This window comes from Silurus meridionalis, chromosome 27 (assembly GCF_014805685.1).
Source record: "Silurus meridionalis isolate SWU-2019-XX chromosome 27, ASM1480568v1, whole genome shotgun sequence".
In the NCBI taxonomy this organism is placed as follows: domain Eukaryota; kingdom Metazoa; phylum Chordata; class Actinopteri; order Siluriformes; family Siluridae; genus Silurus; species Silurus meridionalis.
Genome location: NC_060910.1, coordinates 12,690,543 through 12,708,184, shown reverse-complemented (window position 1 = coordinate 12,708,184; position 17,642 = coordinate 12,690,543). Strand labels below are relative to the sequence as shown.

General features: G+C 37.2%; 1 protein-coding gene across 5 annotated transcripts; it reads left to right on the top strand.

Moving 5' to 3' along the window:
* Positions 1 to 1,698: 1,698 nt before the first annotated feature.
* dnajb5 (DnaJ heat shock protein family (Hsp40) member B5) lies at positions 1,699 to 17,438 on the top strand. Of its 5 annotated transcripts, none has more exons than XM_046842435.1 (5): positions 1,699 to 1,886; positions 2,386 to 2,503; positions 3,452 to 3,699; positions 6,160 to 6,797; positions 15,300 to 17,438. In XM_046842435.1, exons 3-5 carry the CDS (start codon positions 3,489 to 3,491, stop codon positions 15,531 to 15,533), a joined length of 1,083 nt encoding a protein of 360 aa, XP_046698391.1. In that variant the 5' UTR covers positions 1,699 to 1,886; positions 2,386 to 2,503; positions 3,452 to 3,488; the 3' UTR covers positions 15,534 to 17,438. The 5 variants fall into 5 exon arrangements, with proteins under 5 accessions (XP_046698391.1, XP_046698390.1, XP_046698389.1 ...); XM_046842434.1 differs by having other exon boundaries at positions 3,449 to 3,699; XM_046842433.1 differs by lacking the exon at positions 2,386 to 2,503 and having other exon boundaries at positions 1,700 to 1,886.
* Positions 17,439 to 17,642: the final 204 nt, after the last annotated feature.

Genomic DNA, 17,642 nt, shown 5'->3' with positions numbered 1-17,642 from the left:
GCAAGATGATTTTCTTTTCTACCTCAGTTAATCATTTGTCAATTCATAGAAGGTTTAATTCAGAAGTTCAAGACACATATCAATCAGATAAACATGCTCCCGAGGTTCCAGTGACCACTGTTCCTGCCCCTCTTCCCTCCGTGGATCTTCCCACTTCGTCCAGGCCTGCCTCTGGATATTGTTCTCTTCGATTGGAGGCCACTCTGTGCAGCTTGGGACGGTTTCTCATCAATGCCTTGGGAGGTTCCATGGAATTCTGGAGTAAGATCGGGAGCTTTGAGGATGGATTGGACTGTAGTTAATGTCAACAGTCTCCTACATTGACTCAGGACTACAGTTTGCTTCTGATCACCATCACTGTACCCGCAACTTTGTTTATCCGCAATAAATGGACATTCAGTGAAAACCAGATGAGGATGGGTTCCCTCTTGAGTCTTGTTCCTCTCAAGGTTTCTTCCTTATGCCATCTTGGGAAATTTTTCCCTGCCACAGTCGACACCGGCTTCCTCATCAGGGACAAACTTACACTTATAAAGAAGATATTCATTTTTTATCACCACATTATCTGTGTAAAGCTGCTTTGAGACAATGTTCATTGTTGAAAGCGCTATTCAAATAAAAATTAATTGAATTGAATTGAGATGCACCAAATTACAACAGATTTAGTGGTATCATTCAGTTTTGAAATTGCGTCATAACTTGCCACTCCTTATGTGTTCTCTTAATTTAAAGATCAGAAATAACCTTTTGGCTGTAATAAATAGGCAAATTATTATTGTACACAGTTAAACAATGGGTTCATAAAGGAGACATGTCATTTGTTTTACACTGGCAAGTGTTCCAGCTGCACTGTAAGATTTTAATAATTGGTTAAACTTAAAAACAAGTTCATCTTGACTTAAAAATCAGAAGTAAGTTTAACCGGAAGATAACCTTTGTGTCAAGTCATAAAATTGTAGTCAAGACTTACAAACTAGAGCTCAACATCTGAAACTTGTCATGACAACTGGAGTTTATGATAACAAATAAGTTCACATATCTTTTTGAGGCCTTCATATATTACAGTGTGGCTGCAAAACAAGAGATCCTTGTAATGTACTTTTTTTACTCTCTTGCTTATTTTTCTTATTTTTCTTCTCCAGTTCCGTTTTTTTTTTTAATGTATAGCGCTTTTAACAATGGACATTGCTCAAAGAAGCTTCAAGAGCTTATGAAATTGGAATGCATAGGTTTACTGCCTATTTGTTTGTTCATTATAAGATCATCCATAATGAGCGAGCCAGTGGCGATGACGACCAGGATAAACTCTCTGAGATAGTTTGAGCAAGTAATCTTGAGAGAAACCAGACTAAAAAGGGAACCAATTCTCATCTGGGTGGCACCAAATGTCCATGATTGTTTGATCATTGTTGGGGTGCAAAACTGTTTCCTTATAGTTCCTCTCCTCCTTCTTCTCTTCCTCTCTCTCTCGCTATCTCTCTTTCTGCAGAGATCTCTGTGACGTGCTAGACACAACCGAACCAAATTTGTCTTTATTTCCTTCTCTCCACAGGATTTCCTTACAGAATTCATTGCTTGGGAGAAGGAACAGGCAGCTGGGTTGTCAGTTTTCACTAAATGTTCTTACCTCCCTTAAAAAAAAAAAAAAAAAAAACAGATCAGTGAGTGTTGTACACCATAATGCACATTTTGAAAAGTATTTACAGATGATGCATGCGGATAAAAAAGATGAAAGACTTCAGCCCATGTGAAATGTGATGCTGTGCTCTGGAGGCGGCTCATAGGGAATCACTGTAGCGCCCTGGACCGGTGGGCGTGGCCAAGCCAATGGAGTTCCATTTCCGAACAGCGGCAGCCGCCAGTCAGCAGAGCGTCGCTCGGACACGGTAAGGCGCGCGACTGTTTCCTTTTGACCGGTTTTTCACGCGATTAACATCATTAATGACCGCTTTGGGAGCGATATAGGGTGTTGAAACAGATCTAATCAGAAATGTGCGGTTCAGGTTTCGTGACTACTGCAGCGTCAGGGATGTCGAGGAAAGGAGTTAATCTGTTATAGGCGATTTCTTATTTATTAATGAAGATCATTGTCATGTTCATGCTCAGATGGCTTTTTTTTTTCAACATGATCTCCTTCTGATCACAATGAATGGACCCGTTACGTATCCTGAACAATTTTTCCTCTGAAAATTGCGGTTTTTATTGTAAGAGCTTAGTGAAATGTCGTGGTGCTCACTGGAATATGTATAAATAGATCATATGTATATGCATGTATAAAGTGTCATATGATCATGAAAATCATAAAACCATATATACGTCGGTAATCATTTAGGAGTTAAATCACTAAAATAATATTTGTATTTTCCGTTCATTTGGTTATTATAGATATTTATAGGCCTGTGTGCATTTGACTGGGCTTTTGTCTGTCTCCTGTGCTGCCTGGTTAAACAGCAAGAACGAGGACACTCCGTCCCAATATTTCGCAATCACTGAGGAATACCGGGTGAGCACGAGACTCTTATGATTGTGACGTCACCCACTTTGATCCGTCACCGACCGATTTCCCTCTTCATCACTGTCGGTGTCACCACATGACATCCTACTTTATGTAAGAAGGACAAACTGTCCGAGCTTGGAGTAAACCCCCGCTATGTCCTGCAGACACTGCAGTTTTCCATCCTAGTTTGGCTTAAAATCATGGCACAGATTTTTGTCACACTCTCCAATCAGAAAACCATCCCGTCCTTATTTTTCCATTTAGACACCAATTTAGGGCGTGCACAGATCTCACAAAACTGGGTAGAGGATTATACTTGGTACTTTAATACTGCTCTGATATGGACATCTTCACAGTAACCAAGCTGATTTTTTTATGCATGCTTTGTTGGCACGTTAATTGAAACAGGAGTGATGACAGCAGGCTTTGTGGACAATTTGTGAAGAGTTCTCTGTTAGATGTGTATCAGTCAGCACCTCACACATGCAGCTGAAACTTTGTCAGTGACTCTCTCAATTCCGATTCGACACCAGTCTTAGCAGTTCAAGGTATTAGACTAATTAGACTGAGAGTTTAGAAACTCGGACACGTTGCCTGCTGGTTGCTTAAGTAACCTGCCCTAACAAATTCGAAAATTTCATCAAGCGTTGATATAAAACACCGTTACCTGTGACTTTAAAGCTGTAGAATAATTGACCAAATTCTTTTTTTCATAATTCAAGGTAGATGAAAACTGTTATGTGTCTAATTCCACAATCGATGCTCTGTTTAACTCAAAACAAAGTCCAAGTTGTGATAAAAAAATGATTATATTTCTGATTTAATGATGATGGTCTAAATCCTGTAATTGCTTCATATATTGCTTTTTTCCAAAAGCAATGACAATCTATTTATATTCTGTATGCCATTTTAATGGTTGAAGGCTAACCTGTCCTTCCCATTGCCCCTTAGCAGAAAAGGCTGGTTCCTGAAGGACATTATCATCTAAGCTATGGGCAAGGATTACTACAAAATCCTGGGCATTCAGTCTGGTGCCAATGAGGAGGAGATCAAAAAGGCCTACAGGAGGATGGCCCTCAAGTTCCATCCAGATAAAAACAAGGATGCTAATGCGGAAGAGAAATTCAAAGAAATAGCAGAGGCATATGAAGTCCTGAGTGACCCGAAGAAGAAAGCTATTTATGACCAATATGGAGAGGATGGTAAGTGGCACATGATTTTTCCAAGAGCTTATGTGGTTTTGCACTATGACATTTGACATCCCAGTGTCAAAAGCAGTAATAATACAATATATCTTTTATAACTATTGTAATACATATTATTTTTAAGCATCATTGTGCCATATATTTATTTGAAAGATGTTGAAGATTGAAAATTTTAATTCAGGATCACAACTAAAATTGATGTCCTTTCAGGACTGCCTATAAAAGCAAGATATCTATGGCATATACCTTTGTCCTGTGGCCTACATTGCTGTATCTTTCCCTGGTTGTATACATACTAGGAATCCTGCCAGAATGACTCATCTATATTTAGAGAGCTATATATTCTTCTTTTTTAGATGTAAGCTGTTGAATCTTTTGGGGATATAATGAGGTTTGTTCTTCTGTATCCTATGTGAAATATACAGGTTGCTGTAAGAAATTTGCAGACTATTTTTTTTTTATCCTTGATTATTGACTTTAAAGTTTTCCAGACTGTTTTTTAGGCACATGCCATTGCAGATAACATCCCACAGTTCGATATTGCATGGCTCTCTGGGGACTCATCACTAGTTTTAAGATTGTTCATCTTGAATATCTTTGCATCTTATATATAATACAATTAAATTGGACTTATTTCACATATGGGTGTTTCAGTGCATTGTTGGGTTGGTCTCATCCCTTAATGATTTGGAAGAGTATTCTGATTTCTGAAGTGTATTTCAAGGGAAGACAAATTAAATATTAAATATATACAAATATAATATTTAGAGTGGCCCTATATTCTATGTGGAAGAAAAAGAGTTACACTAAACAGAAGTTAGCTGGTATTCATTTTGTGGACCTTGCAGAAGCTTCATTACTTGTAATACAAAATGTAATGTCATTTTTATAGTTGCAAGAACATAACACTAGCCAGAGGGAGCTTCCATTGCCACATTGGCATTATTTTCTGTTTCCACTGATTGAACTTACATTTTAACATGTAAATGCATAGTGACCAATTTATGCCTGCTAAAGGACAAGAATAGAAGTAAGGTAGGCTGTTTATGACAGATAATGTCTGTGTACTGTACTCATCTGTCTAAATGTGTGTTGTCTTTTCCCAGTATCCAAAATAGAAAGAGAGTGACACACACTCTTGGCAGGCTCCTTGCTAGAGAAGTATGAGCAGTTGCAACCAAATCAAATTTAGGTGCAGAGTTAACTGACATTTGCTAATTAGTGTTCTGAAATAGCTAATCTGCAAAATGATCACCTAAACTACAACTATAAAATGTGTACAACTGGCTTTACAGAACCTATGTCATATAGAAATTATATAAAAACATAAAAAAATAAAATAAAGAATTGAAATCCGTCTTAATTCACATACATATATTTTGTTCATAAAGAGAAATTAAACAGTGTGGGATGTGTTGTTAATACTCAGATAATGTAGAATTCCTTGAAATATTAGGTGTTTAAAGATTAAAGATTAGGTGTCAAAGACTTTTGCACTCAGTGGTTACAGCTTAGACTATGCAGCAGCAGGTTGAGAGCCATCAGACGCTGCTGCAGTTTTCATGTGAGGGCTGAAACATTCTTTGAAGACAAAACCATTTGTCTTTTACTCACTGTGGTTGATTTGAAATTTCCGAACCAGTGTTTTGCAGGACACAAATGTTTAGCATTAATTAGTAAATCACATTGAACAGAAGGTTGAACCCTGTGGTACACCGTTAAAAAAAAAATGTACTGCCTGTATTGCCCAAGGGATGGCAATTTATTTAACATATACAGACAAAACATATACATCAAATATAGATGGGTGCCAAATTAAAAGAAAAATGTCTTACTAAGGTGTAAGTCAAGCCATTGGAACAGCTTTAACCAACATTCAACAAGTCTTTTGTATTGTGGGGACACTATTATTCTAAAAGATTTTCGCTTTGTTGGTGAATGACAGCACTATCTAACATGTTGCCTAGAAATCTGGTGACTATGAGTCAGAATCAGGTAGGCTGTTTATGACTGGTAATTTATGAAGACAAAAGCATATGAGTTTTACATAATTTATACTAATCAAACCTCTCAGTGAGCCTTCATCCCCTGTGGATTGTGACATTGGAAAAGTTCTGGACAGAGTCCTTTCATCAGGATACAAATATTAAATCATAAGGATCAGTGAGAATAGGTTTATATTAAAATGCAGTGACCCTTTGCAAAATATTCGAGCAAAGCTCCCCATTTAAAAACAGAGCCACCATTGAAATACAAAAATGTCTTTAAATATCATAAAAGGCATTTGAAGTACAACAACATTTTGTTTATCGCTTTGGAGTGTGTTCCTAAAGGAAGTAAGCAAGTGGAAGGTAAAGATGGTAAACAAATCTAAAAACGATTCATACTGTATATCTAAAAACCGAGATGCTTTTATTTCCCAACATGTACTGTAAACATCTTATTATTTCTTCACAGGACTCAAAAGTGGAGGAACAGGCTCATCTAGTGGACCAGGCACTACGTATCACTACACGTTCCATGGAGATCCTCATGCCACATTTGCATCTTTCTTCGGTGGCTCAAACCCCTTTGATATTTTCTTTGGTTCTGGGCGTCATTGGAACACCAGCAATGGTGCAGGAGACCATGATATGGACATTGACATGGATGGAGAGGATGACCCATTCAGCTCCTTCAGCCACTTTGGGTTTAACGGTCTCAATGGGTTCCATCGTGGGGCAGGTCGAAGATCTCGCAATGAACCTTTGCACAGCAGCAGCAACACAAGGAGAAAGGTACAGGATCCTCCAGTGGTTCATGAGTTGCGGGTATCTCTAGAGGAAATCTTTCATGGATGTACTAAACGCATGCGCATTACTCGCCGCCGGCTCAACCCAGATGGAAGAACCACACGGACAGAAGACAAGATCCTGAATATTGTCATTAAAAGAGGCTGGAAAGAAGGGACCAAGATCACTTTCCCTAAGGAGGGCGATGAGACACCTGAGAACATTCCAGCTGATATTGTGTTTGTGCTCAAAGACAAGGGACACCCTCACTTCAAAAGGGATGGCTCCAATGTCATATACACTGCCAGAGTCAGTCTTAAGGAGGTGTGTGAATTTTTTTTTTCTCTTTTTTGCAATATATCCAGGTACCTTGATGCTGCTCCCTTCAGGTATTTAAGTGTTATTGTAATATAAATAATATAAAAATAAAATACAAATACAAATAATATACAAATACCTGTAACTGTGTATAATGAATAGTGTAGGAGTAAAAGCCAGTCAAGGTGTATTATAAAAAGTAGGTGAAAAGGGGGCCAAAACAGAAGCTTGTTGGACATCATACAGTAATACTCTGCCAGTTGAGATGTAATTCATGTGAGACCCTCTAGGTGAACAAAAATCTCATCATCTTCATTATTTCTACTTAAAAACATTGTCTTTCTTTAAGGTCTCTTTTGTACTTTGTACTTTTGAAAAAAGTAAAACGTTTGCTTAACAGTAACTAGTTCAATAATCTGCCCAAGCTCAGTGACAGTTTTTGCAAAGGCTAATACAAACTAATAATAATATCTAATTAGACTTACCTCTGGCAAGTTTAGTGCTCAAATATTTAGACACCTCTTGTCCAATTATTGTAAGAAGACCTAATACACATAACTCTGCTTGCAGCAACCAGTATTAACCTATATGCTCTCTATTTTTATCTTGTTATTGTCTAAAAATCATTTTTTTCAAGGAATCTTTTTCTGTATCACTTGCATTCGGAAGTTTTTGCTAACACAACAAATGCTGCAATACTTAACCAGACATTTGACCTAATAATGAGCAAATCTGAAAATGAGCAAATACTAATAGTCTGTCCATATAATATGTAGCTAAGCAAAAGCTTCTACAAGTCATATTCTATATCATCAAATATATTTTCTGTATATAGAATTTCATATAATAACTAATTTAATGGGATTTACACTGTAGTGTGTATTTAAACATTATTTTCCATATGACATATATGACCCTAATTTAAAAAAATTGGGATGTGTAAAATCTAAATAAAATAAGAATGCAACAATTTACACATCTGGAACACCCATAATTTATTCATAATAGAACATTTTAGCATTTTAGTTTGATGGCCACAGCATGTCTCAAAATAATTAGAACAAGGTCTCATTGTAGCCTCATCCCTTCTTTTAACAACAATCTATAAACATCTGGGTACTGAGGAGACTATTTGCTGATGTTTTGGAAGAGGAATATTGTCCCATCTATACCTGATACAATTTTAACTATTCAAAAGTCTCTTTGTCATATCTTTTCATTTTATCATGTGACAAATGTTTGCAATTGGTGAAATCTTGGACTACAGAAACGCTACTACAAATCCATGCTGTCGTTATATATTCAGTTTAGCATTGTCTTGCTGAAATATGCAAGGCCTTCCTTAAAAAATACCTTGTCTAGATGGAAGCATTTATTGTTCTAAAACCTATATGTATATTTCAGCATTGACTGAGCCTGTCCAGATGTGCAAGCTGCCCATTCCATATTCAGTAATGCACCCCCATACAATCAAAGATGCAGGCTTTTAACCTGAGTACTGATAACATGGCAGGTGGTCCCTCTCATCTTTAGTCCAGAGGACGCTGTGTCCAAGGTTTCTAGAAAGAATCAAAAATGTATTCAATAGTATCTTTCTCTCTTGTCCCTTGTGCGCAAAGATAAGAGCCTTTCCCTCATAAAGATTTTAAGAATTTTAACTGTTGCCAATTAACCCAATTAGTTGCAAAATATTTCTTCAGCTTTCTCTTTTGATTAACACTTTTTTGTTCTGGCCATCAAATGCAATATTACCTAATTTTTTTATTTCATTTGAACATTTTCTCAGTTTAATCATTTGTTTTTTTTCTATGTTCAGTTGTAAAATATGGTTTTATAAGATTGCCAAACTGTTGCATTCTGTTTTTATTTACATGCAGTATCTCACAAAAGTGAGTACACCACCTCTTCTCAAGGGACAATAATAAGTTGAAGTTGAGTGCAGGGGCAACTTGTTTAACTCAGATGGTGTCCAGCATATGTGGTGACACCCTGGTGAAGAGAACCAAGAAAATTGTGTCTTGCCTACAGTCATGCATGGTGGTGGTAGCATCATGGTCTGGGGCTGCATGAGTGCTGCTGGTACTGGGGAGCTGCGGTTTATTGAGAGAAACATGGATTCTGAAGCACAACATGATGCCCTCCCTTCAGAAACTGAGCTAAACGGCAGTTTTCCAACATAATAACGATCCCAAATGGCCTTGCTAAGGAAGCTGAAGGTGAAGATGATGGAGTGACCAAGTATGTCTCCAGACCTGAACCCTATCGAGCATCCTGCTCATCTGGCGGAGAAGCGCCATGTGTCTAACATCCAGCAGCTCCGTGATGTCATTTTGGAGGAGTGGAAGAGGATCAAAGCAACAACCTGTGCAGCTCTGGTGAATTCCATGCTCAGGAGGATTAGGGCAGTGCTGGATAACAATGGTGCTCACACAAATTATTTCACACCTTGGACACAGTTTTGACATGTTTACTTAGGGTGTACTCAGTTTTGTTGGCTGTATGTTGAGTTATTTTGAGAGGACAGTAAATATGTACTGCTGTACACACTGCACACTGGCTACTCTAAAATATATCCAAGTTTCATTCCTATAGTGTAGTCCCTTGAGATCTACTAAAATGGTTGCTGAAATGTGAAGGGTGTACTAATTTTTGTGAGATACTTTATATATTTACTTTTAGATAGAAAGAGTTCAGTTGGCTTCGGTGAATTGTTGAGGCTCAGACATAGATTAGACAAATTTACTGTGGTCGTATTACTGGCAGCTGTCTCCCTATTTTTCTCCTCTTATAGAAAGAAATGGGAGGCTTAGCTCATACCATGCCAGTTCTATCCATATTCATTACTGACCTTGTTAACCTCACTAAATCTTGGAGAAGAAAGAAGGAAAAGGAACTTTACTCATAATTCTAAAATAACACAAAAGTGTATGTAGTATATAATTATCACAGATCAGCAGTAGGGTCTGTCAAATAATCAAACTTTTTTTTTAGGTCCAATCTCTCAGAAGAGTTTTCCTCTACAGTTGTGATTCCAGGAACAAACAGGGATAATCTATTCCTGTCCTGTGCTGTGGTGTGGTGTGGTGCTTCAGATAAAACCTGATGTATAAGGGCTGGAAAGCTCCATGCTTTCGAGTGGTGCTAAATGGAGTCAGATTTTCTGCCTTGTCAGGACTCGTACTTGGTTTATACTCTCCCACTAAAGTGAGACCACAGAAGAATGTCATGTTGCAGTGTCACAGCACACAGTTCTCACTCAGTGAAATGGTCTAGCCAGCAAACCAAGTGGATATAATTGTCATGCAAGTGTGTCACAGTCATGCATTGTGTATTTTTGCTAGCTGGTTTAATTGCAAGTTGGCTACTTTGAAAAAATAAAGGAAAAATTGGGGTTACAAATTTTGTAGAAAGAAAAGAGAGCAGGTGGAGGTAAATAGGGTCATCGGATAGCTACATTTCTAATTGAAACCTTTGTTAAAAGGAAACACTTTTGAATTTTACAGAGGACCTTTTAAGCTTTCTTTGAATTATTTTTTTTATAAAATGCAGACATGACATCAGTCTGCTTAACTCCTAATTAATCATCAAATCCTGAATAAATAAAATAAGAAAAATGAGTAATATACGCTTTCCAAAAATAGGTGGTCTAACTCATCGCTAACACTTTTAGCCTCTCGCTTAATTATTTCACGATAGCTTTAATGGAGTGTTGAGTCACCACTCTGTGCATCAACATAATCACTTCTAATGCTGAAAGAAGTGGCAGTTTTTCTTCACCTGACTGTCTGAAAGCCTGATCATTTTAGCAGACAAGTAAAATACAGCTATGTCTCCACTTCACTTTTGACAGCAGGTTTCTCATGCCAGCAAGTTAAAGATAATTTCAAGGAAATGTCTCCAGGGTCTGCAAGTCTGTAAGAACATAGCCTACTTTTCTCAAAATAGACCAGACTACATTTATTTTAATATCATGTCTCAAACAGTTAGAATGTCCATTACTTTATAGCTAGAGTGCCATAAAAACATGTTTTCATTTTCTGGGTCCTCTAATCTATTCCAGTGTTTAATATCTTTCCTGAGGATTAAATTTGCTGCTTCTCCTCATCGTACTCATTAGAGGCCCAGATTGAAACTTGATGAGAAGTTAACACAGCTCTAATATCACTGAGGCAATAAATTGGTCTGCCATCTGTCTCATTGTGTCTCATGGGCATGAGAACTTACCCATATATCTTTGTGAACCTGTTTATGATAATACAAATTTACTGATATAGACAAAGAGATCCCAGCACATTATTCAAGTTTCAAGTTTTTTTTTGTCATATGTACAGATGTCAGTGACAGTTTGTAAAATGAAATTCATAAGTAGAGCTACAGGCAAACTACAGCAATATTAAATATTAAACAATATAAAACAGTAAGAAGAAAAGTGAGAGAAAACAAATAATGAAGCATAAGAAAGTTATAATTATGTGTTATATATATATATATATATATATATATATATATATATATATATATATATATATATAAATATTAATATATATTTACATATACAGTGGAACCCGGTTATCTCGACCTCGGTTACCTCGACAACCCTATTAAGTCGACGTTTTTGAAGTGGAACTGCCAAACTCTCGCTTTTTCTAAGCATTTTTTATCAGTTATGTCGACTTTTTTTATGTTGCCGAACCCTAATATCTCGAGCACAAGGGGGGAAAAATTTGCCATTTAACGTTGGTTATCTCGGTGCAGCCGCAGAAGAACTCGCGGAAGTGGCGGAAAAATCAAGCCTTACAGCTGCTACAGGTGTTGTATTGTATACTGGTGAATCTCTGCTGTTAGTTAGTGCACATATGCCTTTTGTTGTTAAATGTTATGCGATGAGCGGAGGCGGCCGCGCTTGGCGGCGCGGAACGTGGGATGAGCAAAAGCATAGAATGAACACCGGCAGGATCGGGGGGAATCCGCGGTGCGCTTTGGGAAGAAAAGAGCAGCCATTGAGAGAGTGCCGGTGGGAAGGCACTTACCGGGATACACATGAGCGATAACAACGACCACCGAGGACCAACATATACCAACAATAACGGACGGTGAGAGTGTGGAAGTTTAAATAGGAGCTGGTGATGATGATAAACGAGCACCATATGTGCGCGATTGAAGCGGAAGCTTCAGAGAAAGCGGCCGGCACCTGCCACGCTGAAGGGGCGAAGGGGCGTGGCAGGTGGATTCCTGACAGATAAACATGTACTGTATGTATTTTTATAGCATGCCTTCATCAAACAAATCGTGGCAACGCTGTTGTGTAAAAAAAAAACCTTCAAAAACACGTGCATGCACATTCTCATTTATTAACGCACATCATGTACATAAAGAAATTTCAAGCACGTTAATATATTGCCGCCATTTTGATTTTCGTTTATCTCGATCATCGGTTATCTCGATGCTTTTTGGCGACCCCCTAGGACATCGACATAACCGGGTTCCACCGTATATGAATTCCACATATATGACATTTTAGCGCAAGGTATTTTTCTAAAACTATGGAAGACAGAGGATAACAAGTACAATGTATATATATTATAGTAAGGTGCAAAGTACTGAGTGCAGTGGTATTAAGAGTTCTGAGCATTTAAAATTGTGCAGTCCCAGTGTGTTACACAATTGTGTATGAAATTTATAACAAAGTTAGTTGGCAGTTTGCGTTGAGACTGTATTACAGTTCGTTGAGGATTCTGATCACAACTGCCAACTGACTCTGTTATACATACATCAGCATATCATCTTGGGGTGAATTAGTCTGTAAATACGATGTAAATAAATAAGAAAGGTTTGGAGTTAGTAGAGTAGCCCTTCGGCAGATCGAGTGGCTTTAGGGATTAACGTCTTACCAGGAATTGGGTCTACGTGTAAAGAGCATTTTGAGTGTACTCAAGAGGACTGTTTTGAGTAAACTTTAGAGCCTCCTTGGTTACTTGGCACAAATGACCATGTATCACCAAGATAAATATAGGCTGAACCTGATCCTTGCTGAACACAGATAAAAACTCATATTATTCAGAATTATACAGAATGTTGATTCATTTTAGGCAGATACCCCATTGTTTGGGCCTGTTATGTCAAAGCCTAATACTTCATCCATTGTTCCACATTAGGCCAGTCAGGAAAATGCAAGGCATGCTGGCAAGGCCAAATGTTTGTGTGAGCCTCAGCCCTGGCCTGTTTAACACGGATCCCCTTTTGCTGCTGCCCTGAAGGAAAAAGCTGATGTCATTGCTAACACATCTCCTTATTTCTATGAGCAGCTGCTCTATAGTTCACCCAGGCTCTTTTGCTCTGCTATAATCACAGATTAGTAACATTCGAAGTATGCCTATTCCTGAAAAGTGAACGTTTCTGAACGTTCCTGAACGTTCCCTTCAGAAGCTGCATTAGATATGTAATGGAAAGGTTTGAATTTTGATCAGAACCATCAAATGAATGGTTCCCAAGTCTAGAAGATTCTTTTGTAGTCATGGAACGTTTTGACCTCTCTGACATACTTGCCAAGTATTTACAACCTCAACTGATTCTTCAGTTGCTCCATTAGGGCTGCAAAATGAGAACAGCAGCTAAAATTAACTTTGCACCACTGACCCCCCCTTTACTATAGCATCCGACACACTCACTCAGATACCAGACTGTCACTAATTCCCACTTGCATAAACCTCTAATATTTCAGAGATTAAAACAATACATTCTTTACAAATGGGTCATCATAACGCATAGACTCTAATCTTTGTGCTTTTCTCTGTGTTCAGAAATGTGATTAGGAATGTGTTTTTTGACCTTCCTTTCACAGACTTAGGAACTAATTTTAAGGGCATGAAAGGTTCAGGGCAGATAAGGATGTAGAGGAACACTCTACAAAGCAAATGAAGTTCATAAATTAGTTTTCAGACATCAAATGAACATGCATTCATTAATAGTGACTGGTAGTGAAAATATATGGGAACTGAATATCTATCAGCAGCTTGAGAATGAAACCGGGGGGAAGGCGATGCATTATATCACGAGGTCTCCCTGATGACACTGTGTTGGACAAACTATTCCACACACTTCAAAGCAGCTACTTTTAATCTAATTTAGTGTTTCAATTCCAAATAACCTGCTGGGGTCATGCTGTTTAGATTCCTTCAAAAACCTACATGATAAACTGAAAATGTTGTAACTGTGAAACGTTTTTTCAGGCATTTTGTGGAAAATAAAAGTAAATAATCCATCTTGTCAACTATATTGTCAACACTTGTAACTATATTTCTCATGCTCCTTCTCAATTACTATTGATGACCTGTTATAATTTTGCCTTTGAAGCAGGCTGGAAAAATACAGTAATCCCCCGTTTATCACAGTGGTTACGATCCAAATCAGCGCTAAACGGAAGCCACCCCATAAATGCTATTTTATGTATACAGTACTGGACTCGATTGACATTTTACTTTATTTTATAATTAATAAATATATTTTTATTAATACATTTCATTTCAACAAAAAACTCCATAAAAACAATTCCCTATACGTTTTTTAGTATATCGTGCTATTCGCGAGAGACCCGGGAAAATCAGCGAAACAAATTAGTTACGTGGCAAACGCAATTCCGCAAATAAACCGTGGGCAATAAAAAAGCGGGGGATCACTGTATCAATTCAAAAGCTAATCTGATCTATGAGGTTTTTAACTAGTGTAATAATTATCACTGGTTGCAAGAGTCTACACACCGGGCTAGAAAGAAATCAGCCCCAGCCTTGCTTCCTTATATTGTCTTGTGCTTTTTTTTTTAGTGCAAAATCTAAGTGCTCCATTTTCAGACTGTTACAAAGCTGATGCTGGAGAATTCTTTCAACAATACTTTTTTCTTTGCTAGTATGTACAGATTATCCCCAAGATGGTTTGACGAAACTTTTTTGATCTTACAATGACGCAATACATATGATGCGCGGCAGGCAAACGTAGCAGCATATGCTTCACCATCAATCCGCGAACGGGCGCTTGTCCTTTTGCCTGCTGCCACATACATATATGCTCGTTTATATAGTATGGTACTATAAATTGTTCTGTTTGCTTAAATTATGAACAAATTACAATACTACCCTGTACTGATCACTATTCTTGGGTAGGCAAGGCCACGTCTCAGGGTCATCAGAATGCATCTCCATCATTAGTCAAGGACTGCCTGTATTTTATTATGTATGTGGTTTGTCTGGGAATTAGGTCATGTAGAGGTTTGTCATAAACAGCCATGTGAATAAGTTGTTTTGAAGATGGTATAAATGGGAGCATTAATAAAAACCTTTTGAATGACAGAACTTTTAGAATCAGAATACAGAATTCAACAGTGTGGCGGTATAATTAAAAGCAATATATACATCATTATTTTAAATAGATTTCTTTAATTATTTAGATTTCATTTATTTATTTTTTGCTAATGTTATAACATTTGTCTAACATGATTATGTTTTCTTTCACCAGGCCCTGTGTGGTTGCACGGTCAACATTCCTACCCTTGACAACAGGATTATTACGCTGCCCTGCAACGATATCATAAAACCAGGAATCATAAAGAGACTGCGGGGTGAGGGCTTGCCTTTACCCAAAAGTCCGTCCCAGCGCGGGGACATGATAGTGGAATTCCAGGTGCGCTTTCCGGACAGGATACCTCCACAGTCCAAAGAAATCATTAAACAGCACTTACCCCAGTCTTAAAGCCATTTTTATTGGATTTATCATCATTTCTATTTCAAGATAAACATTACCTTTCACAAACATTAATAACAATCCAAAGGAATGGAAAATAAACAAAAAGGACCGGAAGTCAACTTCATATTTTGTTACCCTTTTTATCATTTTTGCCCTTTTGAAACTAAGTGGAGAGTAAATGAAGTTTTCTGTAAGAAAAAAAAGGGATTTTTTAAGAAGTTTGCTACCTTGAAGCCTATGGGTTTCATTCATGATCCTTTTCATATTCTACAAAAAATTTCCCTCCATAACAAACAGGAAGAATTAATTCCTATACATATTTAAAAAGAAAGGTCAATGTGGATAATGGATGTTCTACTTCTTTTTTTAACCTCAGATATTGTCCCTTCTTTCATCTGGTTTTGGACGAGTTTCGAATAAAGCCGAATTTTAGGATCACTGATTTTAGATTCTTTATGGCAGCGTTTAAGCACCAGCAAGTTGGATCATTTGGTACTACATTTTTACTTTCAGAATCAGTTCAGCAGTCTAAAGGTGCTTTGTTGTCTGTGACCAGATTATTAGGTGCTGTAACTCCTTGCAAATCTTTAATGGTGTGATCACAGTATCCTGAGTGCCTTAATACGGCTCCAACTAGCTCGGTTTTCGAGTCAGGTGATGTAATGAAAAGACCAGTCCTTTCACCACAATCCAAGGCCTATTATGGTACTGTAAACTCCACCGATTAAGCAAATATTATGTCATTGCAAGGTTAGCCTGCTCTGGCAGTGCTTTAGTGCCCTGTTTTTATTTGCTCATGTACAGATTTCATGTTCTGTGATTGGGAAATTTTCACATCAATAGTCTGTTGATTGCGTTACACTCTTTACAAACTTTTAGGATTCTCTTGTGTTTATTACAATGACTCATACTAGACATTTCTTTGAAAAATATCTTTCACAGTTTTTTCTTTTACAATCATTTATGGCAGGTTAAAGAGAGATATGAAAGTGAACATTAAATCGGTGTACAGAGCGAACACTTGGTGGCAATGAACATGTTAAGGATCCATTGTAGCTGTATATAAAAGCTTCCCTGAAACTCACATGAGCACTTTCTGAAAACTGTGAAGTCAGACGATGATATTTAAAGTTAAAGTAGGTTGTAAACAAGTAACACACACTGTTAGTATACTGTTCAGTACACACGACTGTGGTTTAAAAAAGTATTAGGTGCAATTTGCTAAGAATATGCACAGAATAAAGCTGATTGAGACATTGAGTTTTAGTATGACTGCTGACATTTTACTGTTTTAGATGTGCACAATTTATAGCTAGTTTTCACTTGTTAAAGCAAAGATTTCTATACATTTGTATTCCGCATAAGGAATTTGTTATATAATGCCTTTTAGCTAAATAGCCAACATTTGAGTGACTGTTTTTTTTTATGGACAATCAAGTGTGAAATACATTATCTCTTATAAAATCTGAATTTATTATTTATTTAAAAATTACCAAGAAATTCAGGCCTGCCAAAGAACGCACAGTCCTACCCTATAAGTCTCCTGGCATGAAGTTACTTTTTATTTTAGGTCAATTTTACCCATGTTATTTATGTGTTCTTAAATATAATGATGTTGTTTTGAACATTTGGGCGCTCTCTTTATACGATATTAAAGTAAATCTAGCTTGCTAACTGAGATGGGAAAAGGGCTTAACAAGTGATACTCAGTACAAGTGAAAGTGTTTGAGTGTACTGTGATTTTAAACAGTGTTCAGGCCTTTCGGACTGATGCTTTGGCGGGGCTGAAGCTTTTACTGAATGTGTTCTTTTTTTATATATATTATTTTTGGTAGTTAGGCTAAATGATGTACCTTTTTTGTCGTTAAGGGGTATTGTTTTGAAAGGCAAGAAATAAACCATAAACCATAACCATATGCGATTTTCTCTTGAATATCATTAGATTTTAAATACATAACATTTCTGTAAAGACTACCAGATGTGTACAGTAACGTTTGGTGCTACAATGCAATTATTATCTCTGAGATGCATAATGTTTCTGTACACAAATGTACAAGGTTGAGTCAATTGAAAATTATATAACGAGCATAAATTTAAAAAAAATGTACATTAAAT

What these genes read in the sequence shown, in the direction of transcription:
- dnajb5 (XM_046842435.1), top strand. Translation starts at nt 3,489, where the DNA reads ATGGGCAAGGATTACTACAAAATCCTGGGCATTCAGTCTGGTGCCAAT. An exon ending in TGACCAATATGGAGAGGATG is followed by an intron (nt 3,700 to 6,159) that starts GTAAGTGGCACA and finishes ATTTCTTCACAG; the next exon opens with GACTCAAAAGTGGAGGAACA. An exon ending in CCAGAGTCAGTCTTAAGGAG is followed by an intron (nt 6,798 to 15,299) that starts GTGTGTGAATTT and finishes TTCTTTCACCAG; the next exon opens with GCCCTGTGTGGTTGCACGGT.